Below are 27,332 nucleotides of genomic sequence, written 5' to 3' on the forward strand. Positions count from 1 at the left end.
GCCAATTGTGAGCGCTGATCAAGATATAATCAGTACACGACATTTCCGATATGGCTACATCGGCGGAGGCCAGCGTATACACGAAACAACTAGACGATATCGACAGTTTCTTTACGGATACGAACCGTCTACAGGAGAACCGAGAAAGTTCCGTTAAACGGACAGTTAAATGGACAATTGATCGGCCCTCGACGAGCGCGAGACCGAGAAACCTGATAAGTTCTCCTCGCGTGTCTGAATCTGCGGATGAAAATTGATTGCGTCTGTTTAGTTTTCAGCTAAAAGAACATCGCCTAATGAATAAAGTATTGCCTATGAACACCGTTGGCGAGCATGTCTCCGCATCTATTTCAAGCATCGGATATCACAGGTGTACGAGACTGATAAGTGAAAAAAAAGTAAACGCTGCTTTCTTTCGCGAGCATAAAAGAGGCCAAACGGCTCTACTGACTGATTATAAAAGAGCCGGGTTCTTCATATAAGTAAGATGATTTAAGAAGTCCAACGTAACCTTTCATAAGTTCTCACTTAACTACCAAAAGCTATTGTCTCTGTACATCTCATCCATACTTCGGATTTTTTATGAATTCTAACTGAACGATATTTTAAGCTTTCCGGCTGTAAGATAGTGGGATTTACATTTTTACTCTTCTGTCGCTAGTTTGACCTCATCTCTTTACATATCTTTTCTTTCTATTGAATTTCTCCCGATCTAGCGGAAAAACACACGTCAAGTATAGCCCATTTCTGTCCTGCGACCTATCTTCTGGACTGAACAATGAGTTGGCACGCTTTCAATGCTCGTACAACAACGATGATTTATCATAAAACTTGTATTTTGCATCGTACCGAAATTATGCCATCCAGAAACGCAATCTCGAGCCAGTAGGCATCCCATTACAATGACAATAGATCGGCGAATTGTATATGGATTTTCTTTCTTATTTTTATCCATCATCTGGTAACATATTGTTACGCGCTCATCATCGATACGACACACAGTTACGAGATGAGTGGATGTAACCTTGCCACCTCGTAGTTAACTGCGCTCAGCGCACAAGCAGCCGAGAGACTCAACGCAAATCAACGCAAATCGTACATTTCGCATAAAGCCGTGTCGGTTACTTACTGTTGTTACGTCATTAGACAATTTCGCCGATGCAGCACTCCTCAATGAATTCACAAAGTGTATCGAGGGGTGGGCTTGTTACAATGCCGACTTCTTTTTTAAGCGGCATTGGCGAGTTCGGGGACTTTTTTGACTCGTCGGTAATCTTGCGGCGGAGCGGAAAACCGGCGTAGATATCGCGGGTACGTATAATACCTGATAATGGATGATCGTCGGTTACGTACATTAACCCGTTCGAGACCGGCGACCGCCGTGCAGCGCGAGATGGAATTCACATCGATTTAACGTCGAGGTAGCTGCCGTCGAAAACGAGAAATACTACGATGACCGCGATCGCGCAGGCATTAAATTACCGGGTTGAGAAGTACCGTCGTTGCAGATAGACACGGGTCATCCTCGACTGCCTCGAATACTCGTCCTTTACTAGCCTGAAGTATTTTGCCCTACAACTAGTTGACAACAAGTGGACGATAGTAAAACGTACGCTACTCTCATGCGACCCAGGCTTCGATGAGAGCCACCTCGAATCCATTACTGACTGAGAAACACGTTCAACGTGGATCTGTAAATAGGTCTACATATGGCTGCCAACTTACTGTTACCGGTGCCCGAGTGCTATCAGTAGCAAGTTGAATTTCTTTCACTAACATTTCATCGAGATGGGAAAGAAAAGGTTCAAATTATCGATTAATCAAAGTTACGACCATCAGTAATATCTTTCACATTTTCTGTTCAGCGTCAAACAAATCAAATCGGTATTTTTTGCGAGAAAATAGTGACGAAATACCGAAAATCAGAAAGGTTGGCAGCTACAATAACTTCTGTCCTGCCAAAGGTTAGTCAGAAACGAGATTGCACAGTTTTCAAATCTACCGGGCAACTGTGGTTACCGGATACCGACAACTTTCTACTTTTGATACTCCTCAGGCATCAGATACCTGTAGAATGTCCGGTAGTTCATTTTCTAGGATTCATCCCGAAAATTTAGATCACGCATTTACACGATTTCCGGCTCTAAATCAGAGAATCGGTTTTTCGTTCTAACGCGCACGCGGCCACTGGTGATATCGAAAATGAAAATTTGATTCAATTTTTCATCGACTACATTCACAACATTCGAAGTCACCACTCGATCCAAATTTTCGTTTTTAACATTTCACATCATAGGCGCTCTCAAATATACTTGAGAAATATCGATCCTTGCAGTCGTAGAATAACCGTAGTCGTAGAATAACCGACTGCCTGGACAGCTGCGCTATTGTTCACACAGAGCAATTCATTAATTAATACACATGGTAATCACTCTCGGAGAGCCCTGATGTTTAAGTAGACGCATTACTAAGATTACTACAGGCTATATATCGAGTCGAGAAGTTTTTTTTCCGATGACGTTGAATGCGACCATGATCTATAATTAATCGCGATATGACGGGAATGATGGATCTAAGTTGTATTTCCCCCCCCCCCCATTACTCTACTCACGACATTCGCATTTTAGGTCGTAAATCTTTCGAGTCGATGATTAAAATCGCAGTTCGACCCGGTACTTTCGGCGCAACCGAATTTCAATCAACAACAACTAAAAATATGGTATCGATTCAATCGGACCCTATCGAACAATTCCCGAATTAGCGATGGAAAGTATATCACTTTCTATCTATTCGGGAAGCGAGCGAGTAATGATAAGATTTTTTTTTTTTTGATGAAACGAGAAATTCCGACGGCAGCTCTCTGTAACGACGACCAGTTGACATTTGGTAGCGAGCTTTCTGTGTCCCTCATTATTCGACAGTGTCGTTTCAAAGCCGAGGTAAGCTGACAAAGGGCCTTCTCGAGCGAGCGAAAAACGAACGGTACATTTTTAAGCCTCGGCGTGCGCGTGAAGGGTTTTTCATCAGCTCTCTTGGAAAGGATTATAATCGGCACTCTCGAAGAAGAGCGACTGCGCTTCGTTAGCCGCGGCTGTTAAATTTCCTAGTTAGCTATACCCCTGACTGCGTTTCGGCTGAAAGTTTCCTACGCCACATGTTCGATAGGATAATACGGACATTCACCGCGTTAATACGTTAATACGCCGCCAGACTCAACCCGCTGACTAAAAAATTTTTTCGCGAGAGAAAATACTTCTTACGAAGGAAGAAGTAGTTATTCTCTCTCGAAAACAATTTTCCGCCATCATCCCTGTAAATTAGCGCGCCATCGCTTTCGCGTGAAGAAAAGCTTTTTTCGCGAAAAAGAAGAATAGATGAACTCGCTCGCCGGGCGTACAGCGATTAAGTTATGAATAATTCGCTTAAATATGTCTAGCGACGAAACAGAAAATGACGTTTTAAAAATCCATCTCGGCCACAGCTTGCGAAGTCAAATGCGTTGCCGGCGTAAGATAGATGACTTTGTCGCAGATGGGATTTGCCGAAGGCTTCACCGAGAATATGAACATCTAATACAGCTTTACGCTATAAAGCCGCGCGACATAAGAACTAAGTAATTCTATTACACAACACGAGCTGCTGAAAAAAGCGACTAATTTCGCTATGAGTGAGTGCTACTTAAAAGGAAGCTTAAAACGAATCATCATTCGACCGATGTTTGCTTTCAGTCGTACTATTCCAACCATTCAGGTCGATTTAGACTAAAACATTGATACCTCGTTTCTCATTGGTCCACCCTGAAATTTACGTTTTGTAAAATCATGATCAAGCTAACCATAACAGAATTGGCAGCTATGGAAACAAACTGTTTACAAATCTTATGACAGTTTACAAAATGACCCAGCTGATTATGCGAAACACTGGTATCCTATATATATATATATATATATATATATATATATATATATATATATTCACTACAATCTTAGATATAATATATGGCCACCTTATTCACACAATGGCGCGAACGTCGCAAACGGGAATGGTAAGTGTTTAGAACATTTGAAACTCGATTATACAAACAAGTCGCTGCGTGACGGCCTTTAAAATTTGAAATCCATAAACGCTGCTGCTACTTATTGGCCTGATGGGTAATACGCGCGAAAATCATCTAAAGGGCAGACGGCGAGAGGGACTGAGCGCTGTTTAACGGAGACGGCAGAAAAGCGACTCTTCAGGGGCGCAGCTAGCGGGTTGTCTGACATTTCAAAACTAGAGTGATAGGAACAGAACCGACTCGGAGTCGAAAAAACTGCGGAGAAAACAGCTACCATTTCACTATAATGGCTGTTTACTAAAGGAATGTGAATTATTTTTAGACACGCGCAAGAGCAACAGCTTACTTTAAAACTCGCTGATTACACCAGTAAGTATGCGCATACACCGGCGCTGAGAGACTGGTTACGTAAAAGCCCGAAATTCCCCGGTTCTTTCTCTCTCATTCTCTCACTCTCACTCTCTCACTCTCGTTTTTATGAATGACTCATCTCGAAAAGCAATTATAGTAAAGAGAGACAGAGAGGGGGAGAGCTAGTTGACTTTATAATGAAAAATCCACTATACGCGCGAACGCAAAATAGTACGACGGTAGAAGTGGCCGATTTGATATTGACAATAAATGAACCGCATATAGAAAAAAGCTAATAAGACACAGTTTTAATGATGCATAATATTCCCATTTAACGGAGTAGATCGATATTTTCATCATCGTCATCGTCATCGGTAAGTTGGTACATCAACGACGACAACAAAAAAAAAAGAAAAAAAAGGCGACTTCTACGCGATATTTTGCGGGCGCGAACGAAGCCGATATTTTATGCGACGAAAGTGGAAAACTCCGATTACCGTTGAAGTACGCATATTCGCGCCGAGTGCGAAGCTTCGAACGTAAATGGATGCCGGATATCTCCTCGGCGCGGTCTGCCTGAAATTACATGTGTAAACGGCGTCGTCGTCCAACGATTGGTTCATCCCTAGTATACTTAAATCGTATTAAACTTTAACGACTAATGGTCAATAAATGCTCTGCGCACAATACGGCAGTGCATCTTATTGACGCTGAAGTAGAGCTTCGCTTGAAAGCTGTAGTGCCTAATTAATACACTTGAAATCGTCAACCTTAAGTATTCGAGAACGATATAGAACGTACTGTATAACTAACGCGCCCGCGTGCGGCGTGCACACATGGAATGGTACTTCATCTCGACGTCAAATGCTTCATAAATATAACATTGAACTATTACTATACGGCGCGCATATAAAATTTGTTGTCGGCAGATCCGAGAAGAACTTCGAATATACATTAACCCTTCTAGTGCGTCTACACCGCACTGCGGTGTATTAATCGGTGATGATTTCTAATAATGACTGCACTGGGGCATATCGATATGATCATCGATTAGTTATTTTCTCTATCGAAAGATGGTTAGTACCTGTGAGAAATATTACATTATTAGCAACTAATGATACACCGCACGACGGTGAAGAAGACACACTATAGTAGTATGCCCATTAATAAACGCGCTGGGGGTGGGATTTTTCAAATTTAGAAAGATGGTTGGCACGTGTCAGATATTGAGAAATATCATATTAGCAAATAACGATACACAGCACAACAATGAAGAAGGGATACACCGCACAACGGTGTAGAGACAAACTTTAGCAGTATGCCCATAAATCGACGCACTAGGGAAGGTTTTTCAAATTTTCCCAGCACTTCGGGTATGAATAAGTGAGTATGCTTCTGCTGCATTGACGAGGAGGGGAAAATCGAAATGTCAGCGTCGTGACGACTGAAGAACGAAATACCTCGTGCAAGCCCCCGTAGGGTATCGAAAACATTTTTAGCATTCGTTCTAATTCGATCATAATTGAACGCCCGCAGGGTGAACGCCGGTTTTTTGAAAGATTTTTTATCCGCACTGAATGTTACTCGAAGGAAATGTAACACAAATTCATTGCAAACAAATTTTAAGTCAATAATCTTTGCAGATTTATGATTGAAAGTTCAGTCAGCCACGTGCCACTGACTTGCAACGTACATCAACCCATTTCCGCAGTTCACCTCGGTTGAATAACTGTACTCTCAGGAATTGAATCTAACTTTCGAATATATAATTCAGTCTTGCTGGGTTCTCTAGGGTTTCCCCATTTCATTTTCCATAGCTTTTAACCGATACCCAGGTAATCAAATTTCCCCTACCCCTAAGTTACACATCGCCAACCTAGAACGGGCATTGCAGGCCCATTCAAAGTAAATACGTAAATCAGTGCCAATTATCAATACCACCGATAAAGCGTTTTCAAAAAAGTCTGCTATCAAATTCGTAGTAAGACATTAAGGCATATACGCTAAAAATTGAAATTGAAGGAAAACCTTATTTTCAGACCAGTTCTCTGATTTTCAATACATTTTCCTACACTCATACATGAGAACCCAAGACCCTCGGTTCAAAGAGAAAGTGTCGAATTTCTGCAAAAAAAACCCTTTATCCCAAAAGCTAGTAGTGCTGCTGTCTCGATAACCAGATATCAGTTACGCAACCGACCCTGACAAAAAGACATTACATTCAGTTTTCTAGTAATCTCATCGGCTAGTAAGCCATCGAGTAATTTCCATTTTCACCACCACCGCCCCCCCCATGCGGGCTGGCGCATCCCGATCGTGGTAGCTCGGATCATCGACGGCGCATAATACGACGATCAACGCGCGCAAACATGATCACATTTCCATGCGAATATCGCCATTTCGAAGACGCGGCGAACGCATGCGATATCGCAATTTCGACGAAGATGACGCTCGGGTCATTTTTACACGAGTCTCCTAAGATAGGCGCGCCTCTCCGTGATATCCTCCATTATGGCGAGGTCACTACCATCAATCAGCGCTCGCGCGGAGTATGACCGAGAATTGCTACGTCGTAGTTATGGCCCGAAAGCGCCCGGACAATGACGACAGAATTACACGAAATTACTCAATCCGGAGTAATCTTCGAAAAAATACGCGATCGTCGTCGCCCTCATCATCATCATCATCATCATCATCTTCACCCTCATCATCATCGTCGGATGAATGGAACGGGTATACCGCGGTCAGTGAGCGACGATGTCAACGCGACCACCGATCCAATGACGGACGACGAACTCGAAGTAATACTCGAATCTCATTACGATTTGATAAACCGATTTTCCGAGCTCTGAAGTTTCGCAGCCGTACCGTACCGACACGCGTTGGTCGTCGTTGGTCAATTAAAGCGTAAAGCAGAATCAGCCGCTAATAACGGGGCCTCGTAATATTCAATGAAACCGGGCGACGACGTACATGAAATATTGATGTTCGAAGTCGTGTTCGACATGGACGAGAACATCATCGTCGTCAGACGACGACAACAGCAGACGACAAGACGAATTATTGACCACTAATGGCGAATTCTCGAAAAACGACGACATCTACGCACGTCGAGAGAAAGAGAGAAACGTCGGAAATCGATGCGAAAACCGCGGATCAACCCCGAACATGCGCCGCGGCACCCTCACTCTCTCTACCTGATTCGTACTCGCGATGGCAGTAAAACACCGGGGAAATTTTAAATGATTTTTTCGTCATCAAACGGTGGACATTGTCGACTATAGCATGTATACCTGGAGATAGACGTCGATGTCTCCGGAACTGCATGGTTTGGTTAATCGCCCGTATCGGAAACACGAAACGTAACTGATTTTTCGACCATCTTCAAATACTCTGTTGTAAGGATACTTCGCGTTTAGTAACTGGCCGCGTCACGACTTTCAAAGACTCTTGAGTCCAACCCATACAATGCGCGGAAACAGGGATACACAGAAACTCGAAATCGAATCTCGGAAACATCGATGAAAGAGGGAAATGCTCGGAAATATGTTTCTGTCTCCTGTTTCCCTCAGTAGTATACGGTTGGGGGCTTAATTTTGACATTAAACGTGACTGAATGCCCCTACGGGCGTTTACCGAGAAAATCTCATAACTCAACCTACCTTGCCGATTTTCTCCATAACCTTTTTGATATCCTCCTCGGTGGTGCTAGTAGACACGCCTCCGATGAAGATCTTCTTCGTTTTAGTCATCATCTGCAGAAGAAAATAGGGAAATCAATGAAAACATTGTTACGTATAATTTGACGTACGGGTAAACATAAATGTTGGTGTCGATGTGTGACTGCAATGTATATAGCCGTGATTACACGATTTGGACTGCATCGCAATGGTCCGGATTAGACTCGGTCAAATTTAGCCCATGCTGATTAAGGGAATGCATACGCACATTAACCACTCACTCGATACTAAACAACGCTGTGACAAAGCGAAGAGAGTCACTTCCAAACCCATTCAGCATCCACTGCTCCGATGTTATCGGTCACGAGCCCATTTGACACCCATGTAAAATGATTGGCCCGGGCCTAGTCTGGTATGGGCCAAATGAAGCCCAAGAGAATAAAGCTCGAGTGATCGCGGCTTACGTGTTGAGTGCGAACTTGCTATCATAGCCATTATCAGATTCTGCAACTGATAATTCGATCCAAATTCATTCGGAAAACGAAAAATACTGTGGCTTATACACCAATTGCTTCAGGGCTATTTTCTAGTTCGATTTGATATCGACTCACACGTAGATATGTTAAAATCTACGCCGTTAGAAATTTGTTCTGTCATATCAATTATTGCTTCATTTTAACGAATAACTTCGGGCCTAATGGGTAGAGGCTGGCTAACGTTCATTCTAGCTATCAAAGAAATATTGATAGTTCATGATATATGCGATGATGGTAACTAACTCATGCCCCAAAACAATACAATACAATTAACTTTATTCGCGTTAAAGAGTCAAGGTAACCACAGCCCGAATGCTAACTAATCCCACCAAATGTAAATCTAGGTCTTAGTCCATAGTCCTAGTTTTCCAGCTCGAATTGTCAAATCTAGTAAGTTGGTATCGTGATGGATGCTTTCTGAATTTTGCATGATATTCAGTAGATATCTCAGCGGTTATGAAACAAGCTTTTAAACGGGGAAAAACTCCTAAAAAAAAAGGTTTAGAGAAGTTGCATCTATCTCTCTAATCCCTCGGCAGGGATGCGCAAAAACAAGCTCAGCTAACGTCATCACCTTCACCTTCACAGCATATATATATATATATATATATATATATATATATATACATATATATTGTATTTTCCGAAGTGAGAAAATAAATATAGCGCACAAAAACAGCTACGGATTTTTGTCGACCGACGCAACTGAACTAAAACTGTGATCGCTTAAGCTGTTTAGTATACTCCTACGTACGTACATTTGACAAATTGTAGTATTGCCGGTTTGCCTAAAGATAATTGCAAAAAGATATATAAAAGGTATGGAGATGCGGAACGTTATTCCAATATATGATAAAGGGGATTCGCGAGTGCTCTGATATGTCGGTACAAATTGTATCCTTTCTTCTTCGTCTGAAAATGGACGGTTTTCTTCACTTTCATCGGGGTGGAATTGCCTACCACGCTGACATAAGCCGCAATCATCTTGAGACGGTTTGGCCCAAACCAGGCCCGAGTCAACTTGGCCCGTGCCTAATTAGAGAGCCTCAGATACTTAACAATGCTTAATCGAAGCTATCAGAACCAGTTGCAATTGGCACGCAATAATTTGTCTAATGCTAACTATGACTCAGAAGTGGCCCGACGTTTCTCACAGGGCAATTTTGGCCCGGGCCAAACATTTGGCACCCGTGCGAACAGTTCTTCACGGCCAAAAACAGCCGTGTAATCACGGCATTTGTCTCACACCACTCTGACAGTCTCAAATCTGTCTTCTATGAACTGTTCAATTATCTCGATGCTAAATGATGTCACTCGCGAGATGTAGGTATATAATTGAGTGAGCGGGTTGGAATTTATGGTCATCTAGGGAGTGCGGCGGCAAGTCGTGCATACCGAGGCGCTGCAGCCGGCGAAGCCCCACCCATGAATTGACATTTCAATTGCGTGTTTGTTTTTCGTTGACGATGGACTTAAGAAACTCGATTTAAGTGATTCGACGATGACGCGGAATTTCAAAAGCGTATACAGACACACGCACGCGCGGCGCGAGCGGTAGAATGCAGCTAAAAATAATATCAGTCGTCGGCGTTGTCGTTTTCGATCTATAATGCATCCGATTCCGGCGTGTATAGACTTTTCACTTTTTCAAATACCATCGAGCGCCTGAAGGCACCAGCAACAGCAGCAGCAGCAGCCGTAGCAGTAGCAGCAGCAGCAGCATTCCAGCAGAAGCTAGTGAGGAGGACTCGGAGTGATAACGACGACAAAGATTTCATTGAATGAATCGGTAGCAAGTATGGCTACAACTGCACTACTGCCATATACGTATATATATATATATATATATATATATATATATATATATATATATATATATATATATATATATATATATATATATATATAGCCATAAATATAGATAAATTGCGCATCCAGACGTAAGTGATTTGATAGCAAGGCGGGGAATATCGATTCTTGTAATATAATCGCTTTTCGTTTCGCTGGTAGAAAGTAACGTATTAATAACTTCGTAACTCGAACTTTTCGTCCGTGTAAGAGAAGAACATGTAAAAGTCACGAGTCAAGAGGCCGCTTGACGTAAACGACGTAAAGCTCTAAGGAAAGAAAACACGAAATCAAACGTCCTCAATCCATAAGCTGTCAGGAAGTTTAGTATACATAGTGTCTATTATTGCTCGGAGAAATCAAGGGATAATCCATCACAATTACTCGCAGTGCAGAATAGCTCATTTCCACGGTGCGGTTTTATAGACCGGTATTACCTTTAACCCGGGGGGAGGGGGGCTAACTCAATTCATTTTCAATTGAGTAAGCCCCCTGCGTGAAAGGTAATACGGGCCTATAAAACCGGTCCCAGATGATTTCCACGTGTAACAAGTTCGTGTCATTTTGTAGTATAAATAATAAATAGTCAAGTCATTCATATGACATAAGATTGGATGAGGTGGGCCCAAAAATCATAACCTTTCCAATCAATTAACACAGTCAGACATAGACAGAAACTGTCTGCAATGTCGACATACTTCACTGACTTGTCGCTGATTTTAAGCTTCTTTTTTTTTTTACAAAATCGACTATTCCCTGACTTTTTGGAAGTAAAGAAAATTCCGTGACCTCTCCCTGATTTGCAGGTAAGTGGCCGCGCTGCGGTGGGCCCCCGAGAGTTGACGCGACGCACATTCATCGACGTTACCATTATCGGCGTCTGGCTCTTCGTCGACCGTATATTCGACACGATATAAATTCCGGACGAGCGTCTCGGGTGTCGACGTCATCGCTATTTCCCCCGTCCTATCAGGCGGCGTTATCAAATTCTCATCCATGACCGATTCGACGCGACGCCGCCGATTGTGTCTCGAATACGCCGGCGATCAGATCGCGCTCGCGAGCGTCGCGCACGTCGCCGTCATCGTTCGAACGAGCCCCGATTCGCTTCCGATCCCGATTCGATAATCGAATTTCCCGGCGCGAATGATATCGTCGTAGATTTAATTTTTCGCAGTCGTCGCCCGGGCGCGTATTTAGAAAGCTTCGTTTTCAATTAGCAAAACTGAATAGGAAAAGACAACGAGGTAGAAGAGCAAAGAGGAAAGAACGCGTTCGCAGTCGATAGAAAATTCGGCCGTGTTTCCTACGTGGCGGCCAGTTTTGTTTTCCGTCCCTTTTCTATACGCTGATTTTCCATACCCCTAATTACCTATCACCAACCTGGAACAGGCAATGTAGGTCCATTCATTGAAATAAAGTGCCAATTATCAGTACCATTGAATAACTGCGAGACTATGAATGTGTTATCTGGAAAGTGGCAACTCCCTGTTTTATCGATATTGTTCGTCAGACAATTCGGCATGCAGCCTGAAATTCATAACGGAAGGAAAAACATATTTCGAGAAGACCACTTTCCAATTCTCCATAGCCAAGCGATAAATAAACCATGCGTTTTCCATAGCATTCCCAAATTCCCATTTTCCATCCAAAACTGCCCAAGACGTTCCAAAACCGGGCAAGAACCCCCCTGTTTTTGGTGTCGTCATAGTCTCTGGTCGTGATCTATGATTCACGAAGATTACGCGCACCGATCATCTCCCGCGCCATCGGAGACCTCGTTCGGTGCGTGCTCCGCCGCTGTCTCTTGGGCATATGCCGGATTTAGCGAGCGCTAGTGAAATATTATTACTCAACGTTTAAACGGAGCGACCGGAGATTTCTGACGGGTTATGCGCGCGCAGATAATGCCGCGGCCGTCTCGTCTGAAATAGCCATTATCGTAATCCGAAATGAAATAGAATGAATAATTCATTCGACGCGACGTTTTTAATCAGTATTTAATCTTTCGAAAGTTGTTTTTCGCGCTCGCCTGATTACGACGGCACGTAACGAAAATTTCACGAATTAAAAAACATTAAAAGCCTTTTCTTGTCCGGCCGCTGAAACGCTTTTGATATCAGCGCTGCTACTAACGGTAAACCTTGCCTTACTCAGACATGCCCGCCTCTTTCGACTAATTCGGACAAAACTTGTCTTTCCTCTCTTGGACTTTGTTGGACAGTTGTACTCTCTTTGACAGCTGAACTCTCGGACAGTTGGACTCTCTTTGACAGTTGGACTCTCTTGGACAGTTTGTCGAGAGTAAGCCGAGGTTTACTGTACTTCTGCTCATTAATAGGCCGTCTGTATACGCGATTTATTTTCGGACAGATCGCGTCTCCATTCATCTTCGGCGAGGGGAAGTCTTTTAAATAAATCATATCAGCCGAGAGAGCAACTGTCCGGTGAGCATAATAGCGAGGTAAAAATCCGTAATCCGCCACCTGAACCCTCGAAGGACGCGAGGCAGATGAGAATATACGCGCAAGCGTCTAATGGTATGGTAGATGTATACGGACTGTGTCACTGTCTCCGTCCTCACATACAGTAGGAATGCTAATTGATATTCTCACCGTCACGTCATTGTGTACCCACGGACGGATCAACACTATAGTGGACGAGTAAAAACCTTTGACAAGCAATCAAGTAATTTGTTTCAGTCGTGTAAACTGACACGCTGGTTGAGCAATTTTCGTCATCCTCGTCGTCGTCGTCACGATGATCGTAATGGATTAAGCCCACCGCTGTCGTCGAAGAGAAGGACGAACGAAACTAGCCGATCAATTAATACACAACGTTCAACTCGTATCGCGACGAGCTGAATTCGTTATAACAGGATGATGGCATGGCGCTACCGATGACAGCGAGAGAGGATGAAGGGTGACACTACACTGAGGTAGAAGGAAGTGAGGCTGATAGATAAATAGATATTCATTTTCATTAAGGCGTTAATTAACATTATTATATACATAAATACATATGATATAGGTAATTCTCAGTGATAGAAGAGACTGAATATAAGATGGAGGTTGGGGATAGAGGATAGGACAAAGATAAGGCAGTGGAGAAGATTGACGACGAGGATGAAAGATCAAGCACTAGATTAAGGATAAGTTGGGAATAGGAGAGACTGAATGGAGTATAGAGGTTGGAGACAGAGGAGAGGCTGAAGATGATGAAAGAACAAGAAAGATAGTGAGGATGAAGTGAGAATAGGAAAGACTCATTGAAGGATTGAGGTTGGGGAAAGGGCAAAGATGAGGCAGTGGAAGAGATTGAAGATGTTGAACAGAGTGAAGACGCTGAGCGGAGATACAGAGGTTAGAAGTTGGCAATAAAAGCTGGGTCCGATTGACATAGAAATATGACGAAGGCTGAACGCAATAAGCCAAGCCTAAAGTTGATCATTCGAAGGTTGAATTTTCTAATCTTTACCCATTCAATTAACACCGCCTTTTCAAAGCGAGTAGCTGACAAAAGCCTAGGAAAACTAGAAGGCAAATCAATGTTTTTCTGGATGTTTTACAGGATTTTGTTGTCGTTGCGAAACGTAGCTGGAATTCGGCGTATACCGCGCGCGCAGTCGTAAGTACCGAATGACATGACGTCGACAAAGTCACAGGAGGATACCTCGTCTAACTCCCCGACAGCGCTTTTGATCGACACTTCATTCGAGGACTAATAACGTCGAAAAAATACGTATATGAATATATAGATTTTTTCTCTTATACACCGTACGACTGAATAGACGACTTATCGATATCATGATCGACTTACGTCACTGAATAATCGGACGATTTCGAAAAACAAAAAAAAACCGCTGTCTCCGCGATCCTGATGTAGATAATAGTTTCGCGTATGCGTCATTATTCGGGTCCCCGATGCGAAACAATCAATCAAACGAACGACTTTGTCAACCACCGTACCGAAGGTCGCGGCGTCCCGCGGGGCTCATTATGCGGGCATTCTGATTTTTCAACAAAGCGCACAATGCCGGAATTCGCCCGAGCCCGATTTTTTTCGCTAGCTCTCTTTCGAATAAGAGACGCATAATGATAACTCGTTCTATGGAGCGTTCGTAATATAAAGAAATTCGTTATGGGTTGAAAAAGAAGAAAAAAACGCGCGCATAATAGTAAACGAAAATCTATACGCGGCGTCTAAATTTAGAACATTCAATTCCAATGTGACAAGTGCAAAGGTCTTTCTCGACGGAGAAGAAAAAAACAAACGAATCGCATTCAAGCCGAAATACGAGGTCGCGATGAATGGGCTCGTCAAATTCGGGATCTTACATAAATGCTGAAAACGATATCGCTTTCTGTTCAAACAGGAATCCGACTCTTTATTATTGAAAGGCCGACTTTAAAATGTATATATACACACAAATATACAAATCTTTAGCCCGGCGAACTAAAGCTTTTTTTCGCATTAATTGTCAACGTCGTCGCGAAGATCAAATTTCAAGACTTTCTCATTTTGACTTTTCAATTTCGTCATCGGTCGCATAGTAGAAGCACGAAGGGCCGCCTGCGCTCGCAAACGTAAACAGAAAACGGTAAACAGAAAACGCGCCGCTGGAAGGTAAATTTACCATTAAGCATTGTAGCGTACCCTCATCGAAATCAAACCTGGCGCATACGCACATACACAGACAATACCGAGCTATTATCAACTGGCTAGAAAAATTGTTGATCTTCACTTAAACGCGAAGTTCAACAGTCAACAATAGCTGATCAATGGCGTCTAAAAATGCAGAAGGCGACGGGGTCTTTCGCCGCGAGAAGTTGTATTTGTGCAGCAACGCTTGCCGTCCCTGCCGCTCGAATTGCGAGCATTATATATTCCGGTCTCAGTACGGATTAATCAGTGCACGGCGTGCGAAGAAATTCAATCAGGCCGCCGCTCTTTTCTCCCGCGCGTTGACACAAAGGCGATGAAAATTTTTTCTTAAAAGCGTCGTCGCTCGATGCGCGCTCGCGGATTCGGCGCAAATGATACAAGCCTATTGCCAGATTGAGAAAGTGGAAATCAATTCAGTCCCGTTTTTCGAAGATGCAACAACCACCGGCCCTGTTTCAGCGTATAAAGCGCGCTCGCGACTTTTATCGCCTCCAGAGATCTATATATCCGGGCGCACCGATCTAGGTGCAGCGAGCCTGACTCAACGAGAGACTAAAAAACTTAGAAGCGCCTCCTGCATTTTTACCCATTAGCTCCCAGGAATTTCACTATGTCGCGTCTATCACAGACAATTTCAGGGAAAATCCCCATTCTTCTGCTACAAATTTTGTAGTAAATTGTCTAGGCTTTTATATGATACAAGATTTGATGATCAGAATCGTGACCTTTTGCCCCCCTCCCCGAAAATCATCCCGAATTACTTGGATATAAGCGAGGATCAGTCACGTTCGTACTCGAGAATTTCAAATAGGAAGATGTTGATCTCTGACGACTTGGCTGTCTAGGTTATCCTTTGCTATCGGGGTCAAATCCCACTATAGCCGACAAAAAAAATATCAGGGCAGATTCGGGTGGCTTGAGGGGTATAGACAGGCTTGAGTATTAATGGGTTAAAACATATATCAGATGGAAAAAAAAAAGATTATTCGACGTCGAATTCGGTTCTTTTTTCGAAACTGAAAGGCAAAGTGAAATTATGTAAAACTGAATCGAAGCCAATTGTTCAATCGACAAATATAGAAAAAATCTGATCGAGCTGTCAAGTTTTCCATTGAAAGGTCTCATGCATTCTCGCATCTGTTGACATTTCCAAAAAAAAATCGAACATTGTTCATGTATTAGAAAAAAAAGAAACATTGTTCATACATCCTAATTCATATTCAAATACTACAGGTTTTTTCTTCTTAAATCGACAATATTTCAGATATTCAAGTATAACCGATTCAAAGCGAATCATAATGCATCGACCGACGTAGCGAAAAAATCTGATTTAACAATAACGTTAAGTTTTCCATTTTTAGCGGCTGGTCGAGCGATTTTTAGAATTAACATGTCGGCTAATTGATAACCGGTGCGGGTTTCAGTTTCAGCTCGAACATCATCGATTATTCATCATTGAGCAACTTTCTAAAACGCTCTCGCTGGCTTACTACCCAGAACCCCCGAAGAGAAAAAAAACAAAGTCATTAGGTTACATGTGGTTAGGTTTTCATCGAATGTCGGGAGCGCCGACTATTCACGGAGCTATACGAGAGATGATCGAAGCAGATGAATTTCCATCGAGAATCACCTGCATGTGATTAGCGCCGATTTCCTACGATGGTACCATATCATACTGTTACTGTTTTTTATTGCGCAAAAAAATACTGCTTTTAAAACCCGAAGGTACGATGACTCAGTCGAGAAAATGTGGCGGTGGTGTCGATGATGGTATTCGTACCTTTGATGATAACGATAATAATACGGCCGCGGCGCTTAGCGACGACGTAGAATTCCGTTCCATTCATCGAGAATCAGGAATGGCAATCAGCGTTTTATTAACGCCGCACAATGGCGGGTCAAGTTCCATTGAAAATTACGACAAAGATCCGGAATGGGAAAGATGAATAAGCGCGTAATGTAAGAACCGTTAGGGGCTTCGTCGGCGCGTGGTTTTTTTATTCTCGCGCTCTATCGGGCGAGCGAAAGTCTTCTAGGTTTCTATAATTTGAATATAAATTTGATTCGCCTTTCGCGATACCGATCCGCTCGCGAGGAGATGCCGCATCGTGGACGGAATATTGAATATATGCGTATACGTGCATGCGTACTCCCGACGTCAGCGGAAGCAACGAGTCAATAAAGAGAATTGGAACTTGTTGACTTCGATTTCGGTACATTCGCATTCGTGGTAACCATTTTTTTAATGATATACAACCAGGTTTCACACCAAGGGCCAATCTAGAATACTTAGAAGAGGGTGGACCTGATAATTGGAATGGCAGATTTGGCAATGTAAGAGCCGCAAGCGGTTGGGGTTTGGCGGTCGGGGTTTCGGGGCCTCCCACGGAAAATTTAGAACAAAAACGGGCTTTCGTAGCTCTTATCAGAGCCTAATCGGATTAATTTTTTAATTTCCAGATCTTTTGGGAAGTGCATTTGAATTTTGACCAGTAATTTTGACCCTAAATCCTCCCTTGAGACTGTAACCATTGGTTGAAAAGACAGGAGATAACTACCGGCTTTTTGAAGATGAGCTTTTTGAAGATATCACGACGACAAGGGAAAAATTTGCGAGGCATTTAAAAAGAAAAACTGATCCGCGTATCAAATAATCCTGTGATGTACGCGAAGATGTTCAGCTCTTACGTTAATGCCGATCTTTATGCAGTTTTTCGCATTACGCTTTTACAACTGCACAGAAGCCCGTGCGAACAGTTGAGTAGACGCTCTTGTTCATCGCCTTCCCTATATACTTGATCTAATAAAAATATTTGGCCGCGCTCATTATTAACTCTCGTTCATCGGCGCGTCGGGAATTTTTACGTCCCGCCGCCCGCGAACGATCGCTGCCCGCCGACTCTATCGGCGTTAGTATTAGCTCGCGAACGCGGCTTCAAGCGCGGGTGCCCGATAAAACCGCAATAAAACCGGGATTTCATCCGCAGTCGGATTAAGCATACAGCGATAAAAACCCGAATGATGTAATGGAATTACCTGCCGCTTAATAACTACACGGCACGCCGCAATTAATACAAACATCAAAGCCATCCCTGCAAGGTCTTTACTTCGCTACAACTCGACGTGCGCTCGATTCCTAGTCGCAATATAGGCTACGAATTTACGGCTGTATTTTTGGCTCGATCGTTTTAAACCCCTAACCGATTCATGCGCATATCGGAAGAAAATCGCGGGAACCAGATCGTCGCCGTCGTGCAAGATGGCCGCCGCCGCCTTCTTACCGAGACGTCACCTTTCGCGTAGTTTATAAACGTCCGGCCTCGTCGATTATGCATTCAGTCAATGATACCTTAGTATCGCGCGGCGGCGTCGACTTCAGCTATATATGATTAGCATTTGATCGCGAAATTAATGGGGATACCAATCGTGATGTACAGTCGGTACAAGCGGCGGGCTTCACAACGCGCGGAGAGGAAAAGCGAGCTAAGCGTGCAAGCGGACATTTTATGATCGAACCGACGATGAGGGACGCGGAGTCAGTGCTACAACGTCGGTTGTTGAAACGCACGCGCGGGTATCGAAAAAAAAACGGAATGAATCCCGATCCCATGTTTCGATCTCGATGGATACCATGCCACGATGTACACACGGGTAAGACCCGACAGGCCAGTAATCGCGCAATCTTGAGTCGCGATCATACAGAGTCGATTCGGCCCGTGCCAAATTGGCACGGATCGGGCCCCGAGACAAATTTGGCATGTGCCTAGAGAGCACTCACATATTAAAATGGTCATTGGAGTTACTATATTCTAAACACTGCCACATGCTCCACTTGGGCAGCCACCCCCTCCTGAAATATCTACTGCCCCACCAGAGTGGATGTCAATATTCTAACAATGCTGATTATTGCTTTATAATTGAGCTTATACGAAAAATTGAAGTTAATAACCAAAATTAAGCTTGCATTTTCAGTATTTTTTGGAGTCATGCTATTTCAGCAGCCAAGATAATGAAGCCCTTTTAGAATTCAAGCAGCATAGTGACCAGATGATACAAAACCATCTCATATCTGACGGCCCAACATTTCCAGACCGTTATGAAAACAGCGCGGATATCAAATGAAAACTGAGCGACAGGCCATATATAGGTAACTCCAAGATCCAACTTAGCTCAATCAAAAGTCATTTAGTACAATGGATAACAAACATATAGGTTCCAACAAAAGCATCAAACACAAATAGCATAAACATACATAACTGATAGTGTATAACAGATCTACAGCGGAATATAATCCCGGAAAGAGTAAGTAGTTTTAGTGGGTGTTCACCTACCGTTTTAGAAATCACTGTTCAAACCGTTATAAAGTTTTATCGAAGTGGGTGGCTTATAGATATACCGTTTTCGTCCACCATGACAACTGGTCAAGAAATCATATCAATTTAGGTCTTTAATCACGACCGAGGGCCCCAAAGGAATGTTTATCTGATTTCATTGATAAACCATTGTCCCGCAAACAAATGTTGTCATTTAACAAGTAGAGTAAGAGGGCTAGTTCCATATATGAAAGTCATATATCGGCAAATTCAATTTGATATATGAAGCGTATTATTACTCAAAGCCCGATCGTAGTGAAAATGACAGAACAAATTTCGTATAAATGAAGAACGAAAAGAAAAAAATAATCGAAGATTTTCTTTTAAATAATGGAATTTTCGAATAGAAAAAAGGCTTTCTTTACCTGGTCGTTATCTTGATCAAATTCACCGTCCTAGAGGAAAATGAAAACAGAACAAGTCTTGGTAAAATTGCACACAAAATCGAAACATCCTGAATATACGAAACCGACCAGCCAGCCTTTTTTTTGGTATGTTTTTTAAATACGGTGGGTGGGGGGTAAGAGATCGCTTCGAATTGCAAATCTGTTATACCACTTGGCGTCGTCTAGCGCGCGTGCGTACACGCGAAAAACTCGACTAAGCCATCTAATTTCGAGCGCGTGAAAATGTACAAATTCTCATGCAAGTTTCTAAAGGGTCGATTATTACCTTTTTCTTCTAAGAGTCTCAGTGCACTGCCTTTTATAACAGCCGAAGAAATTTGCGATGCTCACCGCGTGCTAGCACAAACAGTTCTAAAGGGCACAGGGCATCCGGGTGGTGGTATAATCTTTCTCGGTTTAAAGGTATAAACATGTCCCTACTTATTCCTCGGGGAGATGGGGGACTTATTTAGAACAACAAATATTTATCTAAGTGAAAGGGAAAAGGGCGCTAGCGCGCACACATAGATGCTCTATAGCTAAAGGTGGGTAAAAGTCAATACTCTAATGAACGGTTGGCAGTTTCTATGCATTTACAGACAAGACTAAGCCTAAGTGTAAACAAAGTCACTAAAATCTATAGGCCTGTAGGAATGAAAATATCTGGACTGAGGCTTATTTGGAGGAGGATGGTATAAGGCGGTGAAGTGGTGCTCTATATAATATTATGTAACACATTTGGGGTATGTATATATATATAACTGGCAAGGCTGGCAACTAGAATACAAGCAAAAATACATCGTAAATAAGAGAAAAAAAACATACATCATACAGGTGCTGAAAATGGAATAATCTGGAAAAAAGAAACCCACGCTAAACTCCCGGCTACTCGTAAATTGAAAACGTTCATGCGGTCAATTAAATTCGATTTATTTTTATTTCTACGCGAAGATACTCGCGCCGAGATGATAATCATCGCTCGGAATGATGAAAGTGGCCTCGAAATATGATTCCCGGGGTATTGATAATCCCCCTAACCCCCCCCCCCCAAGTTAAAACTACTGCAGCGGTTTATAGGTAGCATAACGCGAGCACTAACACTCACATATACACGCACACACACACACGCTCATACGCTAGACTATCTTTTCAGCTAAACATGAATGAATTTATCGCCGACATTGTCACATCTCGACCGTCTTCTACTATCATATCAACATTAATATTTCATCATCGCGGATCATTATCGTCAACGCGATCGAGTAAATCTTTTCGGCGACAGTTCCGAGACAACAATTCGCCGTATCGCGATCGAAGATGCCGTTTTTCGAAGAGAAAACGAAATGGATATCTAAATTCCTAAAATACACGGACATGCCTATACTACTACGTAGCGAGGGGGAAATTTCTCGTCACGAGCAAATTGCTTTTATTGGCGCTACCCGCAAACAATGAAAATATTTAATAGCCCGAGAAATAGGACAGGTAGTTGTTAGCGGGACTAATGCCTTCTCTATGCAGTCTGTCGAATGACAATTAATCGGAAAAGCGCCCGAAGGTTTTTCCGACAATTGTGTCTACGTTTTATAGGCCGCACATACATAGGCATAGGCCACCGTCGTGAATATCTCTCCACCGGCGTTCGCGGCACCAGAGCGAGTGGACACAACTTCGAATCTAACAATCTGAAGGGCTACGTCCTTATATTCAAAGTCCGTCGACCTGTAGTTGTTGTAAACGTTACCTTGAGGTGGGATATGAATTCATGGCGCTGTACGTATGCACTCGCGGATAGAGTTCAATGTCTAGCTATTTCAAAGGCAATAATAAGTAGCCCTAAACCTTACACAGCTATAAAGGCTCTAACTATAAATCGCGACGCATTTAACAACGCCGCACAATCGAATCAAATTTAAGTGACCCTTACTGTCTTAATAACTATCATGAGAAACATATATACATATGCCAAATTAGTCAGCGCAAACATTTCTAATGACATAAGATGAAAATAGCCCTAAAACAGCTAACGATCAAAACGCAAAATAGATGCAATTGTGAAATACGTTGGCCTTCATTTTTCTAAAAAAAAATGGTAAAAATGAAAATAACCTTAAAACAGCTAATGATAAAAATGCAGAATAGATGCAAATGCCTAATAAGCTGAAAATATCCGAAAACGGCTATGGTAAACGTAATACAGGTGGCTTAACCGTTTCCAGGGCTTAAACAACGCTAATCACCGCCAAGTACGGTTCAACGACAATAAAGGAAGTCGAATAGTCTTTAAGAAAAAAAAAAAACACTGAAACGCTGTCATTTCGATATCTGAGATTTAGCGTCCTGGAATTGCGCTTGCGCGCGCGTTAATACCAAAGTTCACGAGTCTCTTATTAATCCCCACGCAATTAATCGAGACAGCTGTTGCCAATACGAAGCCTGTTACTGATGGAGTACGGATTCAGCTCATAGCTAGCTCGAGTCAGCGACATCATCGATGACGACATCATCGATGACGCCGACCGTCAACATTACCGACGACGATGAGAAACAGAGAGAGCAAGCAAGAGCGAGTGAAGCTATTTTTCACTCGCAAAGCTGCTGCACACATCCTACTTTGACTAATGGCTTCGAAAAGGCCATAGGTTATTCGACGAAATAGATAGATAGAGAGAGAGGGAGAATTTGCCAGTGTACAAAAGTGGATTGCGTTTGTTCTCAAAATATCGCAAACGCCGTTGATGTCTTCGTATCGCTTTACCTACTAATGTCTGACGTGATTAGCACGAACGACGATGTAAATACATTTGTCGCGTTAAAAACCCGGTCATATTCGGGAATGGTTATTTTATAAAAAATGAGAGAAAGAAACAAACCAGTTACCCGCGCACGTGATAATTTGACCGATCGACGACGATGCCGTTCGCGGTGCATTTCGTATTTTAACGTGACAATTCAAAAAACTTAATTCGATAAAATCGAATGCCGGAGTGCCGAAATTGAGTTGTTCGCCTACATCTTAGTTCGCTAGTCTCGACCGGACTAATGATTTAGCATTTTCGCGTCAATTTCGCGATATCAAAATATAATTGAATTCGTGCTTATCGCTGAAAATTTTTCCTCGCCGTAACATCGCTCAAGGCTACGCGGGATATTTGATCAGGTGCGAGCTAGAATTCCTCATGAATGTTGGATTATCTATTATCTTCTATACACAGTCGCGTTGCGTCTGCCATAGGCTTATCTCATTATTCAGAAAGACAAAAAATCGTCGAATCAAATCAAAACGATGACAAATGGATCCGAATCAAAATATCATCACCCGACTACTTGACTACTTCTCCGTTTTTTAGGGAAGGAAGAGAGAAAAATGATGTCATAATGGCCTATTACAGCCATGGACAATGCAGGCAAGAGATGTTTATACTGCCTTTAAGTTCCTTTATCCCCAAAGTGAGCAAACAACCCAAAATATATAAACGTCGTAATCATTAAAGTAAATATACTTGGTAACAAAATATGCCAATTACGCTGGTGCCAAATGGGTTTACGTTTTACAGGGGCCATATTTGGCCCAACAAAAATCATCGTATCAGGCCTGTGCCAAATCTATTCAGAATAATCCGCGTGAACACTAACTGGTTTTTGAAGTGACCCACCTCGCTTGCCACAGCATTGTTTTGACAAAATTCTAGTATCGATTGCGAGTGATGATTTATCTAATCGATTAAATAAGAGGGGCCAATTTCAAGATGAAAAAAACACCCACGAGAAGCAAAATTGTCAATTCAATCATAATAAATCCCATCTTTTGACGGGTCATTTGCAATAGCTATTTTATATACGATGAATTGTTATATCCAAGTTCGTTATAACGAGGTTCCAGTGACGATCTATCTGTGAACACATTCGGTACAAAAGCACGGGCGATGATTTGGGTATAGCCTGGTCCGGCCAGTTTGACCGGGGCCGAAACATGGCCAGGCTATACCGTATTTGATTTTAAACCGTGAATTTTCAGTAAACGACGTAAATACCGATGAATATAGAGATGTAACTAATGACAGTGAGCGGTAGTATCACTGCCACTGCGTATACGAGTCTATTAAGCACTCGGTGGATATTTATGAAAGTGGGATTTATTGACACGAGTAATTGCCAATTATCCCGTCATATTTTATTGTCCCGAACAGTGGATTTCACAGATATGTCGGGAAGCACTTCGCATGAGCGAGCGAAATAGGATCCGCGTAACGGCGCGGGCGTGATGACTTCTCATCAAATCCGGAGAGGCCCATCATCCGCAGTAAGCGTTTTTACGACTTTCAAATGTCTTCTAGAATACGTGGAAAGAGTATAATTTCTATATACGAAATATCCTGTAATACTTCGCTTGCAAATGATTTGTCGAATAAAAGATTCATATGATTTTATATACTATAAGTGGATTTGAAATTTTAATTAGAAGTATTGATCTTTCAGGCACCAACTCAAGAAATTACTTAAGCAGTGAATTCTTTTTTCAATCAGCCAGCATTGGCCGGCCTATCAGGGGGTATCAGGGGGTGAGGTTTGGTCGAGACCAGGAATCATTACCTGCTTCAACATATACTACAGCAGCACTGTGGCGCTATCACAAAAAAACAACTTTTGAGATTTCTGTAAAACTACATTTACATTTTTTGCAATGAACTTTCATTCGTTGAATAAAGAGCCTAAAATAAACGACTAATTTAGGGCTAATTAGTAGTTTTTTTATCTATCCGATCCTAGGTCATTGCGTGGAAGTATCTTTTGGTTAAGTTGTTGTGGAAAGTACAATTTAGATGGCATATGCCTTTTAACTACGTCCTATGTAAAAGCAAAATACATATATAGATATATAGCAGATAGTCTGAAATTAAAAATCATTCAGACAACCCTAGCGTGGTAGAACAACCAACTCACTTCTGGGTCATTCGAAAGTTAGTTAATGAACTAAACAAAAATGAAAGGCAAAATACTCGCACTAAATGTTCGATAATAACAAATTCTTTACGACAAAAAAATCGACTGTATAATGCGCGTTCATAAACATCCGAGGGTGTATAGAAATGGTGTATATTTATGCGTTACTGACGAATTAAGCCAGCTGCGAATATTCGATCAAACGCATCGTAATCAACGACCAATAAGTGTCAATCACGCCAACAATCACCGTACTCGATAACCTTTCATTCCGTCTCTAAAGTCTGTGTCACCAAAAATACATAAAACGATAATAAACCCAAAGAAAGAAGTGCCTATAGCTAATCTAGAAATAATTAATTCATAATAAATTCCCTTAAAATAACAGTATGCCTAACATACGACTAAATTACTTATAGTCTTTTTCTCTCTCTCTCTCTCTCTATGAACTGGATGAGGAATCGGGCAATTACAGATAAAGAATGTTACAACGCGAATTCATTGTTTAACTATGGATTTTACGCGCGCGGTTATAGCTGTGAGTTCTTCCATGGAATGATCACTTTATGCAAGAAAGCAATAAACTCTTCAATTAAGTAATAAAGAACTGGCGATTCTCTCTCGCTCATTCTCTCTAACTCGTGTGGAGTGCACTGGTTTAACCCCGTCAACTTGTCTTTTAAGCGCAGGTCTGAGCGCTGCGAACGAATTCAAGACCGATGACAATTAAAGTCCAACGGCGCTTTCGAGTATGAAACGCTAATTTTCAGCAAGGAGTTTTCGGCTTTCTCTCTATTTACGGGTAGAGGCAAATTTTTTTTCTCAAAGTTTGTTCTCTCAAGGTTTTCCGCTATCAATTCCCAGACAAAAAAAATCTCCACATACACGAGCATAGGATGATCACACTATAAAGTAAAAGTATACAGGTTTTTTCCTGTGTATATTAACCCATTAGCACTCAAGCGGCCCGTATCTGCCCCGCCTATTACTCCTCAAGCCGCCCGAATCCACCCAGGTACTTTTTTCGTATGCTGCACAAAAATGGTTATAGCGAGATTCGAACCCAAAAGTTTTTGATAAACTAGACACCCAAGTCTTTAGAATACCGTACAGAAATCAACATCTTCCTATTTCAAATTCTCGAGTATTTGGGGTATAAACATGACTGATCTGAGCGCTCACTTCAAATCTTAGTAAGTTTGAATGAATTCCAGAGGTCTATAAGGAACTGATTTTGGTGGCCCACCTCATCTAATCTTACATCAAATGATAGCCTTTACTATTTACTATAAAATAACACGAACTTGTAATGCATGAAAATAAACAGCAAATGAGCTATTACGGTATCGCGATGAACTTGGATTTTCCTTCGAATTTTCTGACGAGTAATTGATACTACGTAGTGAAATTCCTTAGTGCTAATGGGTTAAACTATTTTCTGGGTTTATAGGAAATTGGAACGCTGTAAGCTACTAAAAAAAAAGATCAGCAACCTCGTAACCTCGACGCCTATACGCAGCTTAGCAAAAAAAAATCAAGTTTGAGCACTTACGTTTTTACAGGAATATAATATACATACGTGGTACTTACAAATGTACTAGTACACCATATATAATTATTTGTTTAATGATTAAGTATCTGTCTGTCAGTTTTGTTAGTCGAGTATGCTTCCTTATTGTGCTTGAGCCCAGCGGTAAGAGTGTCATTGTATGAACAGGTTGATATAGCCCCCTTCATATATATATATACACTTAAATACATATTTGTTTGTTTCACGCCGAATGCGGGCGCCCGAATAAAAAGTACCTGTCCATACACCCCAAGTCGGCATTCGTTTTTCGGAAATGCAAAAATTAATAGCCATAAATCTGAATATACGAAATCATACTCGCAAATTGAGCGTAAAAATAATCAAGATTAGGTTGAAATTCCGATCGAATTAGCTTACTGTACTTGGCTGCTTTGATTGATTACAGTCAGTAATTTTCATACGGCTAAGATTCTTATTCATTAGTACGAATAATACTGATTGGACAGTGGCCTAGCGGGACACTATTTAGTTACTTCACGATGGTGAAAATTCGTAAAGAATTCCGTTAAATTAATCTATCCCGAGCTAAATGAATACTTCGCTTATACATGAACGCAATGCAATGCCTATATGCTTGTGAGCATACAGCATGCGTTGTGTAAAGAAGCCTTTGTCAATACCTCGTGCGGCAGACTTGTTCGAGAAACGAAATCGAAAAATCTCCCCACGGAATCTTTGAATTTCGCGAAAAGCTGAAAGCGCTTTCTATCAAATCCTATCTGAACGCGATCCTGATCGGCATATAAAACACGCAGTTAGCAGCAGCAGCAACGACGACGACGGCTCCCCGAGCCGAGCGCGCTATAAGCGTACACGACGATGACGACGATGCACACAACATCACGACCAACAAATCAATGAAAATGCGACATCCACCGCACAAGCACTAGCGACGTAATTA

General features: G+C 42.1%; 1 protein-coding gene across 5 annotated transcripts in view; it reads right to left on the bottom strand.

Moving 5' to 3' along the window:
* LOC141899575 (RNA-binding protein Musashi homolog Rbp6-like) overlaps positions 1 to 27,332 on the bottom strand; it is a 112,997-nt gene that overhangs the window by 79,094 nt on the left and 6,571 nt on the right. For all 5 annotated transcript variants that reach the window (XM_074785955.1, XM_074785956.1, XM_074785952.1 and 2 more), the window contains exons 6-7: positions 19,876 to 19,905; positions 8,071 to 8,163 (exon numbers count right to left, since the gene is read on the bottom strand). In XM_074785955.1, coding sequence (XP_074642056.1) covers positions 8,071 to 8,163; positions 19,876 to 19,905 — 123 coding nt within the window. The remainder of the gene's footprint in view (positions 1 to 8,070; positions 8,164 to 19,875; positions 19,906 to 27,332) is intronic.

Source organism: Tubulanus polymorphus, chromosome 2 (genome assembly GCF_964204645.1).
Source record: "Tubulanus polymorphus chromosome 2, tnTubPoly1.2, whole genome shotgun sequence".
Taxonomy (NCBI): Eukaryota; Metazoa; Nemertea; class Palaeonemertea; order Tubulaniformes; family Tubulanidae; genus Tubulanus; species Tubulanus polymorphus.